A 22992-nucleotide genomic window follows, 5' to 3' on the forward strand; every position below is an offset into this window, starting at 1 on the left:
CCCGGAGATGGAGTATTAAAGGCATAAGAGGAATTACTGTAATAATATTGGTAATAAATGATTCTCAGTATGAAGCTCTTCGTTATTATGTTTCATATCATAAAATGCTGTGTTCACACATTCTTCTTTGGCTGGGGTAGTTTTCCTCTGACATCAGCATAATAATGAATAATTTTACATTTAGTCCATGCAGATTCACTACTTAGTTGAGTGCCTTTTGTACAGTTAGGCCTCATTTCAGGAAAGTATTTAATCATTTACCTAAATCCTTCAGCTTTGTGTGTGCTTAATTCTAAAGCATCAGCTTAATTGCTGTCTTGAAGAGAGCTGCTTATTAGAACAGAGGACCTTAATAGTCACGTCTGTAACCTTTTAGGAACTTTGGAGCTACTGTGTCAGGATGTATTTTTTACATCCGTCATAGCCATGATTTAAATGAAGAATAAATTTTAATGCGTTGTTACTCAGACCATTCTGTAACCTAACAAAAGATCTCTTAGCATACATTTAAGGGCATTCAAATGCCAGAGTTAAAAAAAATGCCAAGATGTGAATAGGGGGGAAAATGCAGTAAAAAGCTTAGAATGCTTGATCATTAACAGAACTAGTTTATAAACAAAGGCAAAATGACTCAAATGAAATGGCAAAAAAACCAGTTAAACAACTTGTTTTAACAACTCATCAAAAACAGTATAATAGTTTACCAAAAGGCAGTAATTTTTTTGTTGGCTTATTTATTTTTGTAGTTCAAGAAACAATTAAGCTTTTTTTAAAGGATTTTGAAGATTCAGGCTGCTTTGTTTCTTTGGTGTAAAAGCTAATGCAGATAGATGCATTATTATACTTAAGTTAGAGTCTTAATAAATTAAAACTTATTTATAATGTGTTTAAACTCATGATTTGTATTTAATTTGACACATTTAATGCACAAAATAATTAAGATTTTTTCCCCCTGCTTAATCTATGAAGGGAAAAGTTAGGAAACAAAAGCAAATGACCCCCATCTGCAGCATGATGTTTGCAAGTTTGATGAACTTTAAAGGTTTCTGTTACCTTTGACTCCTGGGAGCTTGGAAGGCATAATTTAGAAGATTTTTTATTTGAAGAAAGGAATTTGGTTTCTCTACAGATGTTTCTTGCTGTGTGGTGGAAAAAGCAGGTGTAAACCAAGTTTGCTTCAGAGTAAACCTTCTTGCAACACATCTTTAGGCATAGATAACCTCTCAGCAACCTTAAAGAGAAAGCTTGAACAAAAGAAGAGTGTTCCTAAAGAAATGGATTGTGAAGTGTGCATCCGTAAAAGCATAGGACAAGTTAGACAATATAAAAGTCTAAGATGTCTTTGAAATGTGATACAGGATTTTTCAGCTGCATTATTTTTGTTGTGAGTCAGAATGTACAAGATGAAAGGACAAATCGTGAGGTCTGAATTCAGTTTCAGTCAATCCTTAGCTACTTGTATTAGCTTAGCTACTTATATTAGCAGACAGTAGAAAACTAGACAGCCTTCATTTGTTAGGAATTTTTTTTTATGTGGAAGACTCCCTGGAGACCTGGTTAGATGCATTTGAACAGAGATTTTTAACATATTTTACATAAACTGTTTATTTTGGTTTAAATTGTGATCAATGATTTGGGATAACAGAAAACAAGATTTACATTTTCTTTAATAAGTAAATTTCTCCTCAAAAAGGAATCTTATGTCCGAGGGGTTCAGGAGGAAAACTCTTGCCTCTGACTGTTGCAGGTAGCAAAGGTGAAAGTGTTCAAATGTTAATCCTTTGAACAATGATTATCACTTGTTCTTCAACAGTGCACCGTCACAGATTATAGATTACTTCCTTTACCACGAAAATTATGGCACAATTTGAATGTCTGGTAGAAATTGTCAGGGCTCTGGCCCAGAAATGCACAGAAGTAGATACTTTTCTGTTTGGCAATCAACCTGTACCACTCAAGGATTCACAGACCAGTTTACTGGTGTTCAAGATAATCAGACCAACGGATGAAGAAAAATCCATCACTCTTGTTAAACATGAAGAGCCCAAATCTCTGACTATGCAAAAGATGGCTATTGTGAGACTATGCTGAGGACATAAGACTTATTTAATGTAGTCTTGATATCTTCTGTTGGCCAGTGTTGGGAGTATTTTGTTGGTCTAGATGTGAGTTTTTCTGGCCCAGGATGACTGCTCTCTAGCTTTTCATGTTGATGTGCACTGACTGGGATTTTGCCCACACAAGCTGTCTATCTGGTACACCTTAGCACCAGATTATGTGTTTATGCCCTAACTATCCGATTGAACTGTGAACACTAAATTCTTGAGTTTGTTTTGTTTCTTTAATGCTGAACTAGTATTTTAGGGTAAGAATGAAAGCAAGAAATCGTTTGTATGCTCAGTAATTAATTTTTAACATCTAGGGAAGAATGTAAAGGTTTCCCAATATGGGAAGGTTTTGCCATACCTGTGCACTCCCTCCTTCACACCTGCCTTCTGGTGCCTTTATAATAAATAGGGTGAAGAAGGGGGGAGGGCAGGAAAAGAAATCTTTATTTTAATTTTTCTGTGATACTCTTTGCTTCTTATCCTAAACCTTAGTGTCTGTGCTTTGAAAAATAGTTACAATGTTTCAGGCAGACATGATCATAATTCAGGTGTGAATGAGGAGATTTCACTACAGGTTGAAGATTAGAATTCATTTAAGATTAATTTGGAAACAGTTTTAAGAAAAATGCAACAGGGAAATTAAGAACATAGCTTCAGTTTTACTTCTCTGAAATGTCTGATTGATCTGAGAGTTGTGGATTTTTTTCTTTCTTTTTTCTCCTATGTCAGTAAGGTACACACATATATATAAGTAAATGAGCAGGTTTTGCACATTTTACCAATTCAATCTTTACTAGTACATATTGAAAGACTGTTTCTGTCACTCTTGAAGGAATAAGAATTCCAAAACTCCATAATAGGAATCATGTTATGGGAGCTTCATAATTTGAAAAGGGATGGGAGGAATAATATAAAGTTTGCATTGAATTCCATGGTTTCTCAGTCTTGTTCAGTTAAAAAAAAATGGTTCACATCAGATCATAATCTTTGTAATTTCTTGGGTGTTTTTAAAGACAGTATGTATCAAGAGTAATGATGGAAAATTCTATATCCATATGCTGTCTTTAGAAGAAATTACAGGAATGAAAAGAAAAAATTTCTACCATTATTAATAAAGGTGCTACTTTGTGCTCCTGCAATCTGTAATTTGAAACTCCAGTTGTTCCTTTGCTAGTTTGCCCAGCATAAAAGAGAGACTAATATGGAAGGGTAAAAGGAACAAGGTTAAATTACTGTATTTCTCCATAGAACTTCCTCTAAAATGCTGTTTCCATGTCAGGAAAAAGTATACTTTTTCTATGGGCCTCTTAAATAGACACAAGACAATTACACAGCAAAAAATAAGTTAATTGATTGAAGCCCACTTTCTGGATAGCAAATTTTCTGCTAACAAGTTTATGTACTCTTTAGCTATTCTAACTTGGGTTTTATGTTAATAAGTTCAAATTACTTTTGATAATGTATTTGAATGTATAGTTTATTAATTTTAATAGCGAATTGTGGTTTCATACTGAAATTTCCTATGTTCCTGGGTCTGTTATGATCTGGGGGCTTTTTTCTCCTCTATATTTTTCTCATGCTATTTTATATTATGTCTGGATTCATTCACTTTAGCTGAAGGATGGGGATTATGACCAGAGCTTGTTAAAATACACACAGTTTATTAAACATAAAAATACTGTGAAACATCTCAAGGGTTAGTTTCATTTTATACTCTTGCATGTTGGGAAATTAAGTTGCAGATTTTACCAGTTACAAGTTATTAGGGTGTCTGAGTCTCCAAATTCTAATTTGATCGCAAAATATTTTAAAATTTATTTTGTTTACACATTGCGAGATTAATAATAAACAGTTTTAACTTAATGTCAGAGAAAAGCATTTCTATACTACAGCAAGTGTAGGTATATGCAACAGACAAGCAATTTTATCAAAATGTATGTTTCTTCTCAAATGCTGCCCATATATATTGACTGGCTCAAATTGATGCAGTTTTTTTTTTTTTTCCCTGGGGGTATGGAAGAGATGGAGATTTAAGTTTATACAAGTTAACCATCACTCTGCTTTTTATGTATTAGTGAGAAAGAAAATTTGTGAAGCTGACTTGCGCTACATATACTTCCTTGTGGAAACTGACTGCCGTTTATCTCAATTATTCAGTGTGCAGGTCAACATGCTTGTTGGGCAAATGTTCTTTCCTTTCATTTCGTGAGTGTGAGAAGCAAGACCTTTCTGCAGATAGGGCATTGCTCTCCATATCCATTAACAGATGTCAGCACATGCCTCAGGCAGGGTTAGCAAATACCACTCATAGAATCACATTCCATCAAGGCTGATAGATTCTGTCTTCTGGGTTAGACACATGGTCAACACATGGTCAACACATGTTGCTAGATTCCAGTTCAGACACTTCAGTAGTATTCCTACCTGTGGGGGGTTTCTGTGGTTAATTTTATTTTGGTTTTTAAGAATTTAAACTCTTAAATATTATTTTCTCCCAAATGTGACTGATAGTAAAGTATGTGTCAGTACAACAGAGCTCAGATAAAACTTGGCTGCTTTTTTAAGAAAGGTATGTAAGCAAATGAATCAGCAAACTGCAATTTTTCTGGTATAGGCAAGAGGTGGCTGAGGTAGGTTTTGTGTTTTCAAGCAAAATCATGGAATAAAAGATGAAGCTGACATCTTCTATGTTGTTAGTGCCTAAAGCAGACAAATGTAGAGTCATGTGTGCAGGATATTGATGAGCGCATTTAAAAATATGTGAGCAGTAATTTCCAGATCTCCTTATTTTACCTCAGATGAAGTGGGATAAATGTTGCTGGTGAACTCCAGAGTAGTACTAATGTGAACGAAAGTAATGAGCTTGTGTCCATAAATCAGTTTAACAAAGATTGGCTTCAAGCCAGATATTTTGGATTCAAAATGTGGTTAGCGGCTCCAAACACAAATCTCAGGCTGCCTGTAGTACCTTGTTGGGTGTGGTACCTTTCAGCTAATGTTACCAGGCTTCAACACCGAAGTCTGTCCTGTAAATCTGAGTGATGCCTTTGACAGAACAGTAGCTTTTCCTTTACCTTTGCTTCCCTTCTCTCTTCATCCATCTCTGCATGTTAAACGCCCACAGCAATGGAAAATAAATAGTCAGGTAGAAACTGTAGCCAGGGGGTTTAAAGCTATCAGAGTTGGGACAGCTGGGAGATGAAAGCTTGACCTCATTGGGAACAGTGCTGTGACATGTTGCACCCCTTTATAACCCTTATCATCAACAGCATGACTGTTGTTGCCCCCCAGATGCGACAAGTTCTTCACAAGTTGCAGCAGAAGAGAAGTTCTTATAGATCAGGTGAAAGTCATGTGTGCCAGCTTTGAAGGAATTTTACAAAAGCAGAGTCTGAGGAAACAGTTTTAATAAACAGCATGAAGACTGTCCAGCTCTTTGATTAGGAGGTCCAGAATGATATGAAGTGGGTGAGGGAGGGTGCTGCAGTACTTGAGAATCTCTGGAGTACTCAGATTTATAGGTATGAAATAAATGTTGATTTGTCAATTCCCTTCCTCATACCTACCCATGGAAGAGCATTTAGTTTCTATTTTTAAAGTTTGAGTTATCATTGAAAATAAAGCTTTCTGCTGTGCTAGCTATAAAACGTCAGTAAAGGACCCAACTCTACAAACAAACATAGTAATGAGTGTAAGGGGAAATTATTAACCATAAGTGGAGTAAACACATTTCTATAGAATTTTTTTCTTAAAGAGCCTTTAACTCATGAAAATACATAAAATATGTGACTATATTTTAAATTAATTGTCACTGTTAACCGTTATGATGCAACTGAAATTTTTGTTAACCAATAGAACCAGAAAAAAAGGTAGTTCAGGTCTCTCAGGTGAATGGAATTAACACGGGATATGTCATTCAAAGAACTTGTACATTTTAAATAGGACATTTCCCTTTCTCATTAAAACCTATTCCTTTCTTCCTGTGTTTTGCAGTCTTTTTGCCATGATTCTAATAGAAGACTCCTTCTGGATGTAGGCTTTCTTTGTTTTGCAAATGATGTGTTTCAGCCAAGGCACTTCAGGAAGTTTTTGACAATCAGGCTTTATTAAACACAAAAAAAGAAAAGAATTTTTTTTTTTTCTCCAGAATCCTAAAGACTTTTATCAGACTTGTTTTGAGGAGGTTTCTTAGTTCTGGAAATTAAGATAATTAAAAGTTTGTAAGTGGTCACTTGCAGCATATCTGTAAACTTCAAAAGTATGTGAAAAAAGAAGCTTCAGAAAGTGAAGCTTGATTAGTTATTTTATCAGTGTTGTAAACCTTGGCCTGGCATATCTAAGAAGTTTCCAGATCAATTGCTGATGTAGAAGTAGGTGCTTCTGACATTTCAAAAGGTTTATTTTTTTAATCAGCACAGAGTAAAAATAATTTTCATGAATTTAGTTGGTTTTTTTTTTTTTTTTTTTGTATTTCTTTCGTTCTGGCCAAACATTCTATGACTCTTCTGAGTTACTCAGCGCTTAATGAGTTCTTTTCTGTAAAAACCTGAATGCTAGGTCAAACTGATTTGTTTCATGTTTTTTCCCATGTTCATGTCCCCATAGTAAATCACTTGTTTTTCTCCATTAAATAGGCAGGATGAAGTACCAGGTAAAATGGTAGCTGATGAGAACCCTGTTCTTTAAAAAGAAAAAAACCCAGCCTTACAAACAGGAAGGCACAATGCCTCTCTTGTACTGCTGGCTGGTAAGAAGGGGAAAAGCAGGAGATTCTGTAGGGACACAAGCCACATAAACCTGATGCTTTTTCTCCATTAAGTCCATCTTAGTACAACTCCCTTCTTTCTGATTTTTGCTTTTGGACCCACCCAAGTAATGTGAAAAATCTCCCAGATGAGACGGACATAGCAAGATTAAAAGGGGAAGGTGGATCTCCCACATATGCCTGTGAAGTGAAATGCAGGGAGATCACTCGGCTCTTTCAGGAAATGTGATAGGCGCTTGCAGCCGGTTGTGAAACAGTAATTTGAAGTCTGATGAACTCTTTCAAGTGCAGGAGCCTGATTCTGCTCAGCTGTGTAATTATGATGGAAGGGAGCCAGATGAAGGCAGAGATCTGGGCGCAACCTTTTGGGAGGCTTGTTCCGGCAGAGTGGGTGGGAGAGTAGAAGGAAGGGTACAAATAATAAGTTTCTCTGCCTGATTGATAATGAACTAGTAATAAGTGGCCTTATTATAGTAATAAGTTTCCCATGGAAGCCTGATGATTGCAGAGAAGCTTTAGCTGAGTGCGTGTGACCACATCTTATTTTGATCAGCTGTAGCACAGCAAAGCTGTGTAATTATCATAATCTAACAATTAGCCTGGCATCCTTTCCCAGTATTTAATTACTCCAATAAATGCTAATTGAATAGAGGACTTAATGACAAGAGAATACGTTTCTTTCTGCATTGTGTATTTAGCTTGCAGTCTTTTCTAGGCACAATTTTGAATACTGTTTTATTGAACAACAGCCTTGATTTTGTGTCCTACATAGTGTTTTTTCATGGTGTCTTGAACTTGTTTTAACTTGTGAAACTGTAACCTGAGCACTGAAAGGTCATGGACTGCTTCTTTATATTAGACGGTTTTTTTGTTTGCTTGCTCAGGGTAGCAATATCCTGCTAGAGATCTAAAATGTCACTGGCTTGCTACTGTTAGCAAACACACTTCTCTTAGCATCTGGAAAATGTTGAATTTTCTTTTGGTTTGAATAGAGCTAAAATTAAAATAGCTCTTTGATTGCTTCATTGTTTGTGCATCAGAATCATTGTTGATGTCAGCAGAGCTATGGGAACAGAGTTTATGAAATGTTATGACAAAAGCCAGTAAAAAGAGCAGAAAAGCATTAAAGAGGTTATTTTTCCATAGCACAGAAATAGCATCTTTAAAATTATCTGCAGTAAAATGGTACACGTAATCCCACAACCCCTCAGATAATTAACAACCACAAGATTTCCCCCATCACATTTAACAGCTTTAAGTTGGTTGAAATAAGGGGGCTTGAAGTGTGTAAAAGAATAACAAGGCACAATTTATGCTGCTGTGTTCCAGTCACAGCATGTGAGTAGAGCTTGGAACGGTCCTAGTGCACTATAATTGCCATCTAAACACAGACAAAATCTATGGGCAAGCTCAGTGCCGTGGAATGCTAAATAACTACGTGATCACATCTTAAGAGCAGCTAAAATGTTGTCCTTTTAAATGATGATAACAGTTTCCAGAAAATGTTTGGGGTTTATGTATTGTTGTGTGTGCAAATAACTACCTATACTCATCTCTCTATTAATAATAATTTAAGCAAATAGTTTCATAACTAGTTGACAAAAAACTTTCTATCTATTTCTGTATTTTTCCAGTTCAAGCTTTTCTTGTGCCTAGAGCATTTGCAAGAGGTGTTTATGTTGTCTAATAACATTTAACCTACTGGAGATTCAGCCTTTGATCGGATACTTACGGGATCTTCTCACCTGGCCTGCTTTTTTCATGGTATTTGTAGGAATGGACTTCCCCCTGAAACCCCACTGTTTCCATTAAATTCGATTAAAAAGTGGCTTAGTCTCCATAAACGTAAAAAAGGAGGAGTTGAGTGACCAGCATTCATAGGGGTATGCATGTGCTACTCACAGAAGCCTTTTTCCTTGGGAAACAGGACAAATAATGTTTTGCTGTGCTGTTCTGAAGAATTGTGGGTAACTGTAGTTTGTATTTACCCAAAGAATAAATCAGTTCAGTGAATTTTGTTGATGTTGTTTTACATTTCAGATTATCATTTCAGAAAAGGGCAACAGGGGCAAGGCATTCAGCAGTGGCAGTGTCCTCTGCACATTGGTGCTAACAGGCTGTGCAGACTCCAGGCATCAGAATATGGCATCAAAATGCTATTTGCATCTGATCGCTTCCAATACCTGACTGAAAACCAGAATTTCATCATTTATTGTCAGAGAAGTTATTTGGAGTCTTTTCGGTTCACAGTGAAGCCTTGCTTCATGCATATGACAGAACATATTCCAAATAAAGAAAGGTTGACATAGTAAAAGGCAAATTTTCCAGTACACTTATCTTGAAGTAGAGCATCTGGTATGTCAATTCTACAGGAAGGGCAATAGAATATAACTAATAGGATTTGTAGGGGAAGCAACAAGCAGAAGCTATTGAAATTTTTTATCTATCTAAATGAGCAATTAATGTTATTTGTGCCGTTCTTAAACTGGATTTTTGTAGTGTTTATTCCAACAAAGAAAGGAAGAAAGAGAGAAACCAAACAAAATTGTTATTGCATTTTAAATATCTGTTAAAATAAATTGTCTCTTGTTTCAGTGACCAGCAAAGTTATTAAGTTCAAGATTAGTCACTTAGGCTTCAGAATTTAAATTATGAAGAGAAGCATGCACACAGGGCATGTACTATCCCTTTCTTAATGGATAAATAGAATACAGAAGGCACTAATTATTTAAAAAATGTTTTGTTAGTCTTGTTTTTCTATGGTTAAAATAACCATGAATTTCTCTCTCTGCACCCTGAATACCTGGATATTTCACCAGTGGCACTTTAGCACAGAAATTTTGTTTGGACAGTCTTTACTGGAAGCAGTGTTCAAGTTTTGTGTAGCAAGCTGATCTTTGTTGGTTACGGAAATATTTAGGTGTAGAAGCTACTTAACTCTCTGTCTCTGTCTTCAAAATTGCTTTTATAATGCTACTGCCTAATAATTGGCTTTGTAATCTGCAACTTCCCAAGACACTCTTTGACTGCCACCTGACAAAAACCAAAGGTTAATTATGTTTGAAGAATAGCTGTGTGCATGGAGACAAATGACCTTATTTGCAAGAGGGTGTGTAGATTCTGTCTGATTATTGGAGAAGCCTTTTTGTTGGTTTCTACCACAACACAATGTTCTGTTATGCAAAATCTCGATAGAGATAGTTTCTTCTTTGCATAAAGACCCTGTTAACCACATGGTTCCAGAAGGCATGGGAGTCTGGGTGAGGACCTGCCAGAACAGGATGAAGACTTAACTGGGAAAGTACAGCAGTAACATTGCTAGCAAGGTTTCTGTTTGGAATGGAACTGGAAAAGGGGACAGGACATCTGCTATTGCTGTCCTATCTGCAAATATGTCTGTTAATGGACTCCATCTTCCCTTTAAATGTTTTGCTTCTCAATGTATGTAGATGGCTTAATGTTGATCAGTGCTTTAATTTGAAACGGAACTTTTATTTCACTCTAAAACCTGGCATTACACTACTAAGTAAGAGGTTTTCAGCCTGGAAATGTTAAGTGTTTTCCACTCAAATGTGGTTTTAAATTCTTGGAAATGCTTATGTAGTATTTCCTTTAACAGTTTTGAGGGCTGAGCTGATGAATTTTTTTGTGAGTTACTCATGGCCATCCCTTCCTTTTCTGTTCAGATTAGGAGACTTTACCTTTCCTCTTTGAGGAGGTAAATACAACATGCTGCTTGTAGCTGGAGAAACAGGAATGGTCTCAGTTCACTCTAACAGAAAAGTTGGAGATGATGTAGCCTCTTTTGGAAACATAAAATTAGTTCTACATCTCTTTAACATACCTGCTGAGTTTTTGATTACTGACTTCTTTAGGATATTGCAAGACAGGAAATAAATACCTGCTCTCTGATTCTTAGTTGGTTAATAACCTGGAGTAAAGAGACTTCACCCAGAGCTGCTTGATAAAATACCTTAGTACGTATTTTCCCTGGAGGAGGTTCACTCCTGTGCCAACAATATTGGCTAAAGGCCAGTTTAGATCACTTAAAATATGCACAATCTCCTTCCCTTTATAGATACATAAATGTAAACACTTCCAGCTATGGCAGATGACTGAGGAATGAAACTGTTGAGAGAACAGGGGAATGGGGAGGACAAGATGCAGGGATAAAAAGGACTTGGTTATGCACTTCATCTCAGACCTGCTTTGCAGGCAGTACTTAAGAGTCTGGGGTGTACTAGAATGAATGAAGACACAACTGTTTCAACACTTAGGAAAAAAGAAATAAGAAGGAATCTACTAAAATACCAGTGATCAAAGAGGATAGTTACATTGTGGTTTTGTTTATTTAACAAGAATACAGAAGGAAACTTTGCCAAAATGGAGTCAGATGAGGTTAGATTTTTCTTTTTTTGCACCATTTCACTGGTGCAGATTACAAGTCTGATTTCATTGCTAACTTGGTATTAATGTGTGATCACACATATAGTTGTTTGTCTTCTTGTACTTATCATCTCCATTATCATGGGCTGTGCAGTTGCATTCTTCCCCTCAAATTCAGCTATTTACAGTACAGACACTGTCTGGGAAGTGTCTCTGTAGACTCTCCTTTTGGTTAAAGGAGAGAATTAGCTGCTTCTGGAAGTGTGATTCATCTCATTACAGTGTACTAAAGAGCCTGGATGAGTTGGATTTCAGAAGTTCTTATTGCTCTCTATTGACTTTTAAAATAGTGTGGAAAAGCAGTTCACATAGGGTTATTTGTGTTGTAAAAGTCTAATAGTAGAGAGGGTCAGTCTGCTCTTGAATGTATTACATAAGTATTATTCTGGAAGCATATAGTTTGTCTCACAGAACCATAATTGGGCATTATGGTGAAGGCACAGGCTGATGAAAGAAGTAACCTTGAGAGCCTCTTGAGAAACCTGAATTACTTGTCACCTACATGGTTAAAACAAACCAACTGTCCACACACAAACAGACTTATATATAAGTATGTATCAATTTTTACTTACTAAAATTGTAATTTAAAAAAATAAATAGAGATATCTTTGCCTGAATGCAGCTTTTCTATTTGTACCTTACACTCTTTTTCATTACCCATAAGAAATGGCATATTGCTAACTGATTCAGAGAACAGATGCCAATTTGAAAACAACACATTTTTGCAAATGTGTTAAGACAGTACCTGTTCAGGTGACAGATTTTGAAAGCACTGGAGTACAAAAATATAAATCTTGACCAACAATTTTGATAAATGTAAATTCTCCTGGAAGACCTATGGTTTAAAAAGGCTTTTACATGTTACAGAGTGGAACTGTGAGGCTGTGCACTGGCTGAAATTATACAGATACATCATGCTTTGATGCGTATTCAGTTTCTCCACTTTAAAAAGCTATTTTATTGAAGTTAAATTATTGTAGGGATATGAAACCGTGTAGTTTGCTCTGAATTTATCCTTGGAGGGCCAGCAAATCATTGCTTTTTCTCTGAAATTAGATAGAAGGATCCAGATGGCAGATTTCAAGCCCATCAGGTGTTTAAAATATGCCCCTCAGCTAAAAAGAAGTATTATTGTTAAATTTGTCATGGCCTTTTTATTGCTCTGTGGTACACTTGACAACTTCAGCTGTGAAAGAGAGAAGCTACAAGTAGTCCAGTCAGCCTGAAGTGGAGTAGGTCAGTGGTTGGTTTCTTTAGCTGCCCCAGGGAGTTTAATGAATGCACAGACCTGGTTTATGGAGTCGTTAAATCCATCATGGTATAAGCTCCCATGAAGGCAGTGAATTTGTCCCCATTGTTTCTTCCAGACACTATGGCAGGCATTAGAAAAGTAATGTAAGTGAAACATGCAGGGGAGAAACAAGGAAATCCTCCCCACCCCCAACAAACAAGAATCCCACATCTCTAAGGAGTCATCAGTAATAATAACAGCAATAATAAAATGCATCTGGGCTGGTGCCTTGCACTGCATTTCTCAGCTGGCACTCATTCAGATCTGTCACATTAGGCTGAGCGCTGATAATTTGTATCCCAGAATCCTTTTATTCGAACACAGCAACATTTCCAACGTGTACTTTTGGCAGAGGAGAAGCTCTGATTTTTAAATCTCTTTAAAAAGCAATACAGACTTTTCTTTGCATCTTGGCAAACTGTTGCTTATTATGATGAAGGAGTAACCTGTTTGTATTCTTGTAGTAACTATAAGTACGTGCAGTTAAATCAGCTTTCAGCACAGGGGTGGTTACTGCCTGTTTCAGAGAAAAGAATACGTTTGGGTTATTTATTTTCATGCATATGCAGATGTTTATATAGACACTGATTTAGGAAGGCTGACACAATTTTGGCATCTTTGCTGCTTCTTGTTTCTTCAGTTTAAAAAATAACTCAACCAAGTAAGACAGACACTTTCTTTGTTTATTGTTCACTAAGTCATAGGGAAAGATAGTCTGTAACTTGGTGGGTCATAACAACAGACTTATGTTGTGAAAGAATAGAGCAAAACCTTTTTCGAAAAGGTTGTATTATCGTATTCCTGCGTAATAAGACTCTGATAGCTCTTGTGAATTGTAAGGGTAATTTTTGAGAGTGAATCTGCATGACTGGAGTGAAATGAAGTGCCATTAGTGATGCCCTTTTTATGAGAATGTGACCCTGCAACAAGGTCATCCTGAGATAACCGTGCTTACTTTTGAACTCTTCCTGTGATTTCAGATTCCAGCGAGGTGACTACCACATTGATGTCTGCATCAATGACTACCTGGATGTGTTCTGCCCTCACTATGAAGACTCAGTGCCAGAAGATAAGACCGAACGCTATGTTCTGTACATGGTGAACTTTGATGGCTACAGCTCCTGTGATCACACTTCCAAAGGGTTCAAGAGGTGGGAGTGTAATCGGCCGCATTCCCCAAATGGACCATTGAAGTTCTCAGAAAAGTTTCAGCTCTTCACACCCTTCTCGCTGGGATTTGAGTTCAGGCCAGGCCGGGAGTATTTCTACATCTGTGAGTATAGAGAGATTTACTATTGTTCCACAGCAGGTATAAGAAACCCAACTGATTTTTCACCTAAACTCTGTGAAAATACAGAGGGGCAAATGGTATATAATGCAGATGTCTTACAGTGAATGCAGGCTTAAACTATCCCCAGATACATTAGCTAGGAAACTAGCTTGTGAAAATGACACTAAGTCATAGCTTCTTTTCTCACATGAAATAGCATGCCAGCCTGTTCACTGAACCACAGCTGACTTTTAAAGCAAAATGCACCATTTCATTTATTTCAGCACTCTGAGGTGGAGAACTGGGGAAAGAAGGAGAGGATAAAAATTGTCCCCAAATATGAGGAAAAAGAATTAATCCTTTGCATGTGGAATATCTCAATTTTCTTACTTGCTTAGATGAAATATTCTTGTCTCTGTAGTATTTATCACCCAAGGAAAGTGAGGTCTGTGTAGTTCTTAAGTGATACTATGCTGCTGATGTCAGTAGTCCAGTGGTATTTAAAGCCGTGATTTCTCAGGCTAAACAATCCTAGTATCTAGCCAAGTGGCTCTGTTCTTCTACCTTCCTTCCCCCCACAACTTTTTCATGGTGAGCTCTTTCCATCAGCATGGCAATAGGAGTGCTCTGGGAGCAGGACACAAGCAGGTGAGGAGACCTGCATCAGGATTGCTCCAGGCACCCAGAGACACACGTCATGTGGGTCTAAGGAAGTGAAAACACCAGGAGGTTAAAACACAGTGAGTTAAGCAAATGGATTCCCTGACTCCACTGTGCAGGTCATATAGTTTCAACTATCTCATGTGTTTAACACTTCCAACACAGATCTTACTTCATCAATTAATTTTGTACCTGTAGCTTTCACTCCTAACAAGTTTTGACTGCTCCAGCTTTACTTTTTTCCTGTTTTTAGTTTTAGACTACAGAGTTGAAAGCTTTAGATACACTGTAGATCCCAATAAATATAGCTTTCATACGTGTAGCTGGTGTTTCTACTGTGAAACAGTCATTCCACCTCATTTCACCAGAGAAACTGAGTATGTATGATCCCTGTTTTCAGCCTTGTTTCTTCAACATTGAGATTTTTGTTTTCCCTTCCATAATCTACAGGGAAATAACAATCCTGGTGAGTAGTTTCCCATTAACTACTTTCTTCCATCAAGTAAAAACCTGTAATGAGTGGTGCTTTTTCATCAGAAAAACTGTGTCTTGTTCTTTTTCTGAAGCACAATAATGAGACTAATACTAACAACAATATTTTACATAATGTTTTTAAAACTGGGGTTTGATATGAGAAATAGTATAACCATATCAGAGTTAAGTAGGTAATGTTCAAGGATAAACAAATCTGTATTGTGTAGGCCCAGTTCTACTTGCGTCACTTCTGTGTAATTCAAAATTCTGATATCAGGCTCCCTTGGAACAGTGCAATTTTTTTGTGGATATTTGTTTTGTTTTGTTAGTTTTTTAAATTCAGTTCCAGAGCATCATCAGTCAAAAAAGCAGGAATAGTTAAGCTAAGGAATGCAGTCTATCATAACAAGGTTTCAATAAAATGTAGCAGTGGAGTGGCATAAGCAGCTGCAAGCCTGAAAAAAATAATTTGTTTTCTAAATTTTTAACAAAGAAACAAAGATAAATGTTTAATAAAGGTGAAATCCAAACATGAAAGTGAAGGAAAAAAATATGAGAAACCTCAGCTTGGGCTGTCTAATTGTTTCATTGCTAGAACATACAGAATCCATTAAACTCTCAAGCAAGACATTGTTATTTAAGTGCACCCAGGTTGCTTATGCCTAGTTTTCGTCATTTATACTCAAATTCAATATGTCACTAAAAATCATATAACTTGCATTTAAACATCTATAATACTCATTTAATTGTCAAGGGCTCCCTTCAAAACAATTGTTCTGTAGAACTTTAAAATTTAAAGAGCTTTATGGTATCAAACTGCATTCATATGGAATTTTTTTTTAAATGAAAGGTAAAATATAAAAAAAAATAGCAAAGACATGTAAAGTATTAGTTTAAGCTAAGCTTAGCTGAAATTAAATTTGTGTTTTAGTGACATAAAAGCATTTTTCTTTCTTTTCTGTAGTTTAAATATTTTTTTCCTTCATCCTTAGCTCTGCCAAGGGCATTAACAAGCTTGACATTGCAGGAATTTCAGGGAAGCACTATACGATAAGTTAACAATAATATGAAGACCTCAAGCCACAGCTGTCCATCCTGGAATGTTTTTCTCTTAGTCTATACTGAAGATAGAAGATGGTAAAGTGTTATTCCTTGTTCCCTCATCAAAATTGTAAGCAGGTCCTGGTTCAGGCTGTGGAGACCACTTTTGTTACCTTTCTGCATCTGCATGTTAAAGAAATTACTGGTTTGCCATGAAAGGTTTCCTTTGTTCAGCAGATCTGAAACCTCTGCAGCAGAGAGGGAAAACTGACTGTATAGGATCAGTCTGGCATGTTCTATCAAAGGGTTACAAAATATGCTGTGTAGTCTAGACCTCTGAAAAGACAGAAATATGAAGTGGCTGGTTAGCTTAATTACTGTCTGGTGCTTTGTCAAAAATCTTCCCAGTTTACCTTTTAAGGATGTGGCTTGCCTCTCTTGTTTCCATTATATTCAGAAAATTAAATAATTTGTGAACAATCACTCTCTCTTTGTCTAAACTGTTCATTTGGAAAATACCATCATTCTTTGTTATGCCGTTGCCTTCACATATTGCTCAGATGAACTTGGATCTCCATTCTTTGCATGTTCATTCTAGGATAATGCAAGGAAAAAAATCTTACCCATCTGATACCAAATTTACACTGAGAGAGTGAATTCAACATTAGAGTCATGCAATCAAAAAGTACTGATTGAGTTTGCTTTTGAAAGAAGAAAAGGTTATTAAATATTTACAGAGAAATTAACTTTTATTTAGTTAGGGTGTGCACAGTGTGGGGCTGGGGAAAGTAAATAATAGATCTGACCTGAAGTCTAAATTTTTACTTAGTTCTTATCAGCTGCTCATCTCAGGTTAGCATATGCTAGCCTGAAAACAAACAAAATAGTATTGCTACCAAAACAGAAGCAAATGAAATATATAGAGAGCAGAAACAAAACAGTGTTGTGACAATGATTTTAATGTCCTTTGGAAGGGAACGTAAATTTTGGTATTCAGGTTAAGGTGAGGTATTGTGCAAGGTGAGATGAACTCAAAAGCTAGGAAGGGAAAAATCCCAAAATGTATAATGTTACATAATTATATATTTCAAAATGAGCATATAACTTCCATTATTTTAACTTAATTGCAGATAATGTATTAATGTTTTAAGTAAAAGTGTGAGTGACAATTTGGCAAGTATGCATCAGGGCTGTTGAAATAAAAAGAAGGAAGATGTGGCTAGAAGCAGGCTGGTACAGATTACTGAAGAATTCTGACCTCACTTGCCAAACCAAGCTATTCTGTTTTATTTAAGTTAGAGCACATAGTTCTTTTCTTGAAAACAATGATGTGTTGTCAAAAGTTTTACTAATATTAAGGTGTAGGATATGCTTTTCTCTGAGTCATTAGTCCAGTTATTTCAGATGAGAACTGAGTGATTTATCGTTATCTATGGATGAAATACCATAGATACTTTTATCATATCCTCCAAGATTTGATGTATACGGTTTATTTAGTCATTTGATCACTGTGAATCTTTTCATTTATATATGCTTATACTGAACAACAAGGTAGGTTTGCTCTTATTCACAGATCTCTTGCTGCTCTTCTGTTCTCCACGAGATTCTGATGATATTTGCTAGCAGTTAGCAGGCTTTACTTTTTATATATCTAGACATAACTTGCGGGGTTTTTTTTCTATTCTTCTTGAGAAAAGAGCTCCCTCATGTTTTAAAAATCCTGTTAAAAGTTAAAAACCTGTAATTTATTTGTGTGACCTTTTTTTGCTGCTGTTTCTTTCTAGTTTGATCTCTTGCATGTGTCTTTCTTATTTTATTTCAAAGTGCTTATGCTGTTTTTTTGTCTCGCCTTTAGTGTGTCATTATCAGTGTGCCTTTGTTACCACCATTTATTTGCATGAAGCTACTGATTGTCAGTTGAGAAAGCTGTGGTGAAATTGTATTGCTTGTGACCCTATCAGGATAGGGTGCTGTTATGATTTTAATTTAATTATGGTTATAAATAATATTTTTAAATAGTTCATGTGTTTATGGCTAAATTAAGAAGCAGTTTGTAAAGTTGTTCTTTCAGTTGTACATATGCTTCTTAATAATGTCTAACCATCCTATAGTCCTTTTTCTCACAGAATATATTCCCAAGAAACCTGCTGTTACCTGTTCCCTCGATTTTTTTGGTGGTTTTGTTTGTTCCCCATTATCCTTGCTTCTCTGACCTAATTCCCTCTTTTCCTGAAATTTCTGATTCTGAGGGTTCTTATTCAAATGACGTTCCATCCTGACTGTTGTAGCTGCTTCTTCTATAGGAAAACCTGTGATTTGCATTATTTCTAATATAAAATTGTCTGTCTTCTGTTAGCTGGTTCCATCTGTTTCTGAAGTTGTCTTCACCATTTTCCAAAGCCTGTGGAACTGTTTGAATCTTGCTGTCATTTTTCTCTAAGAGCTGCCAGGTGGTTGGACAATCATTCTGGAGGCTTCTCTGATTCTAAGGATTTTAAGGAAAAAACAGTAGTAGAAAAAAGTGGTTTAATACCTACACCTCTTACTTCTGCCTATTAATTAGGTGGTTAGCTTGTTGTATTAATAAAATGCCTAACTGAGATCTTGTTGAGCCAGTAGCAGTCCCTGATGACAGTTAAGCTAAACTTGCTCTGTTTTCCCCCTTCTACTATGTTTTGTGAGTGGTTAAGAGTTGAGTGGTTTTTTGTGCTATTACTTTTCTTTAGTCTCTCCTACAATTCTCTATCAATTTTTCTGTCCTGCATAATTCCATGTTTCGTGATCAGGTTGATTTTTGGGAGGGTTACTGTCTTTTTATCTCAATATGTAAGCATAATTCAAATTATTATCATTGACTTGCCTTGTGCATATTCGCTGCTATCCATCTGGAATGTTTGTGGTAGAACTTGTACTGAAATGCTCTCCCAGGTGTCTTAGCCACTGAATATCTGGGGATGCAACAGGACTTGAAACTACCAGTGCTGGCAGCTACTGCTGGACGTTTATGGATTTATTTTTAATGAAGGATTATTCACAGAATTTAATAGTCTTAACTCACAGGGAAGAACTGTACATATCCCTGTATAAACCAGCAGTTAACGTAGGAAGTGCAGTGTTCACTTTTCATGGAAATTAGCACAGACCTGACAATATGACTAAGACCCTGGAAGCTTCCAGATTGCCAGCTTGCTATTGTTCTTTTAGGATTGGACTCAGCATAGCAAGAATTAAGAAAGATGACTTTGCAGAAGCAAGGTTTAATAGCCTGTGATACTATATGGGAGAAAAACTACTGAGAAATCTTTACATTGTAATTGATTAACAGTTACTAAAACAAGTATTTTTCATGTGCCCAGAAAAGAATGATATTAAATAGCTGCATAGGTCTCATTGCTCTTGCTCGAGCACCAGCTTAATATTAGTGGATATCAATGTTTTGCATGAAGAGGCACAACTCACTGTAAGATGGTTATTTGATTTGGGGATCTCCACGTTTGCTAGAGCTTTAGTTTGATGTAGTGGGACCAGGAACAGAAAGACTGTGAACTGTAATTTTGTCTTATCAGAAAACATAAAAGTGAGCCCCTCCCCCAAAAAAAACTATGCCTCTCGTTCTTTTTATCATCCTGCTATAAACCTGGAAATCTTGCTTTGTCAGAACCAGTTGGTGTCATCAGCACAACACTTTATGCTGCTGACTGTAGGTTTTTTGGTAGGAGGTGCTGTCTGAGGGCATAAGAACACTGTTTCTCAGATTTTGAGCCTGACTTACCCGAGGAAACTCCTGCTGGAAAAGGAGATATTTTAAAGAAAATAGTGGGACTATTCGTGTGCATCCTGAAGAGAATCATGAGAATCAATCAAAGGTTACTATAGGCAGTTTGGCTAACAGTTCCGTTAGATTACTTAGAATACTTACTTTTTTAGAGGAAGCCAGTCAGTGCTTTTGTTGTCATATCCCAGCTAGGGTAGCACAGTAATATTTAACTGGTATTACTCTAGAAATTACTTTTTTTTTAAATCATCCAGGACTTAGACTATATGGTTTCTTAATAAGCAGTCATCTTTTCACTGAGACTTGTATGAAAAAATTTTTCAGAAAACTCTTTGGGCTTTTTGTCCTCTCATGCCAATTACTTACATGCTCTAAAAGACCGGGTTTGGATATTTTTCCATCTTGAATCTGTAAATACTTGAATCTGTCAAAGTCAAAGATTTGACTTGGGGCAAAGTTTAGCTTTAGAGAGTTTTGTGAGCTTTAGAGAAATGAGTAGAGCAGATTGATGGTTAAGTCTTGTCATACCATACTTAGCTTATACTGGGAAGAGTGAAGTCACTTTATTTACTTGTAGGCTAAACTTTTACTAAAAATTGTTTCTATCTGTCAAATGGTTGACCTAAATAGCATATATTTTGCTTTGAAAGTGAAGATGGGATTTGTCTTTCAGTAAGTGAAAAGGCAGCCTGTCTTCAATTCAACAGGTGGTAGTTAATTTGGGTAGTGCTGGTACTTACATTTCCTCAATGTTTTTTGAAAACATGATCACTTTTGGAATTCTCTCTTTGTATATATCCTGGTTTGCACCAAAAACTGAAAAATAAAGGTTAACTAAAGAACATTATTAAAGGATGCTGAGAGAATCACAAACATTTTTAGCATGTTAATTGCACTTCTCTTTTGGATAAACATTCTTTATTGCCAGGCTCCCCATTAACCTTTCAGTCTAGTCCTGATCAACATAAACACTGATGCTGCTTTGACAGCAGTGGGATCAGACTTGCCACTCTATTACGAATCCTGCATTGATAGCCGGTTTACTAGAATCACTTGAGATGTTCTAAATGAAATCAAAGCAATCGAAAGGGTTTGATAAATGTGTACTTTAAAAAATATTTTTTGTGATAACATTAGACGGACAAGGAAGGTGACCTTTAAAGGGGATTCATGCTTAGCCTAGTGTGTAGATTAAAGGACTGGCTTCTCTTAGAAAGCATCAGAAAGATTAAGTACTGGTCCTACTTAAAAGAAAGAAGAAATAATCACCAGTGTCTAATAGATTTTGACGTTGGTTGTGCTCTTAGAATCCTCAAAGGGAACATTAAAAGCTGTTGAATAATTTGGGACTTGGGAGAAATCCATATAAGAAAATGAAGAGAGAACCCATGGAAGCAGTGGTCTCTATTGCCTGAGTTTTTCAAAGGGAATAACGTCTTTCAGAAAGCAAGTTTAAAAAAGGAGGTTTGGATTCACATGCTTCAAAAATTGAAGTGTCGTTAAGGTCCTGACAGCAACAGAAAAATAAAAGAGGCGAGGTTATACTTCCCTTGCATCTCTGAACATTGTCTGTAGCATATTTTGTAAGGTCGTCACCCCTCTGTGAAGATCAGTGACGTGTTACTTTCTACTGAAGTACTGATTTTTGTCATTAAAATGGTGAAGGAGTGACCACAGAAAGAATGAATGACAGGGTATTCTTTTCCCTATCTTTTTTTCTTTCTCATCTAAGCTTATTGACAAAGGCCAGTTCATTTTGCAGAAAAATAAAGCATGTATTGAATGCTACCTGATCATCAAATCACAAGCATTAGAAAGATAGACTGGTTAGACCTTGGTTAAACGACCTTTAGGGAGCATTAGGAACTTGATGAATCTGTGTGTGAGGCACCTGCCTTAAGACAAATGGTGACTAAATGTTCCCTCCTGGTGACTGTACTTTTTTACATTTGTGATTCTTGTAAAAATCCCATTGAAATTTTCTTAAAAGTAACTGTTTAAATTTCAGTGTTCTGCTGGAAGTACAATTGAATTAATTGCTCACAGCTCTTTAAATCCTGATGGACTATTCATCATTCCTTACTTTAAATTAGTTTTGATGTTCAACAGCTACAACTTAACATCTCAGAGGTGGCTGCTCTTAGTTGGTGGGTGAGACTCATTGCAGTGTTACTTCACTGGAATGTTATGAGATTAATAAGCTGAAGCACATGGATTCTGTGGATGAAAGGATTCATAGAAGTGGAGAGTAATATTAATAGTTATCTGAGAACTTATAACTCTGTAACAGTATTCTAACTTGATTTCTGAGCAAACTGAAACGTGTTTAATGAGCTGTTGTATTGGAAGTATGCATTTTGTAACATGGAGCAGATGCCAACAGAAATGAAAATAGCAAAGCAGTGACATTTGGAATAGCAGTGTTGTACTTCATTGCCTCCATGTCATCTGCATGTTAAACCTCCCTGTTCCTCAGACTAAATCACCAAGGGAGCACTTTCTTGGGTGATACTGTATGTGTCATGATACAAACATGATTATATATGCATGCCTGCCACCACTAGACCAAAGCCAAACTCCCTCAATGAAAAAATGCTTCCACACGCTGAACAATTGGCTGATGATCTTGTTTCACAAGTCAATATTCAACATTCAACTCCCTATTTTCTTTAATACTTAAATTTAAAAGACGCAAATTTGTTTCTAATCTACCTAACCCTCTGATATTAGAAGAGGCTGTGAAAAAGGAAAACTTTATAGAATTCTCAATAACTTTCTTGTTTCCAAGCAATGTGTACCCTTCAGACAAGGTGACTGGGACTCTGGGCTCAAAATGGCACATGCAGTTAATACTTCTATCTCCAAGATACTTGGCAAGTCAGTATAAATCATGTAGAATGAATATTTTTTTTCACTAGAGTATTTACCAGCACATAGAAATGCTTTATTCTGAAAAATTACAGAAAAATCTTTTCAGCCTGTCAGATGTTTCCACTTTCCCTCAGAAAAGCAGTAGGTCATCCACACTATTGGCCAAATGAGATTTTTACTGCCTCTAAAGTCTCCCTGGCTTTCCTTTTACATCATGGATATTTAATATTTAAAGTATCAAGTGGTATAGCAAGCTAGATACAACACTACTTTATGGAGTTAAGAATGGCT

General features: G+C 36.3%; 1 protein-coding gene across 5 annotated transcripts in view; it reads left to right on the plus strand.

Moving 5' to 3' along the window:
• Positions 1–22992, plus strand: part of EFNA5 (ephrin A5) — a 207719-nt gene that overhangs the window by 154307 nt on the left and 30420 nt on the right. For all 5 annotated transcript variants that reach the window (XR_005603802.1, XM_039566756.1, XM_039566758.1 and 2 more), the window contains exon 2: positions 13591–13883. Coding sequence is in view for 4 of the 5 variants with exons in the window: in XM_039566756.1 (XP_039422690.1) it covers positions 13591–13883 (293 nt within the window). In the remaining variant the exon portion in view is untranslated. The remainder of the gene's footprint in view (positions 1–13590; positions 13884–22992) is intronic.

This window comes from Corvus cornix, chromosome Z (assembly GCF_000738735.6).
Source record: "Corvus cornix cornix isolate S_Up_H32 chromosome Z, ASM73873v5, whole genome shotgun sequence".
Lineage (NCBI taxonomy): Eukaryota > Metazoa > Chordata > Aves > Passeriformes > Corvidae > Corvus > Corvus cornix.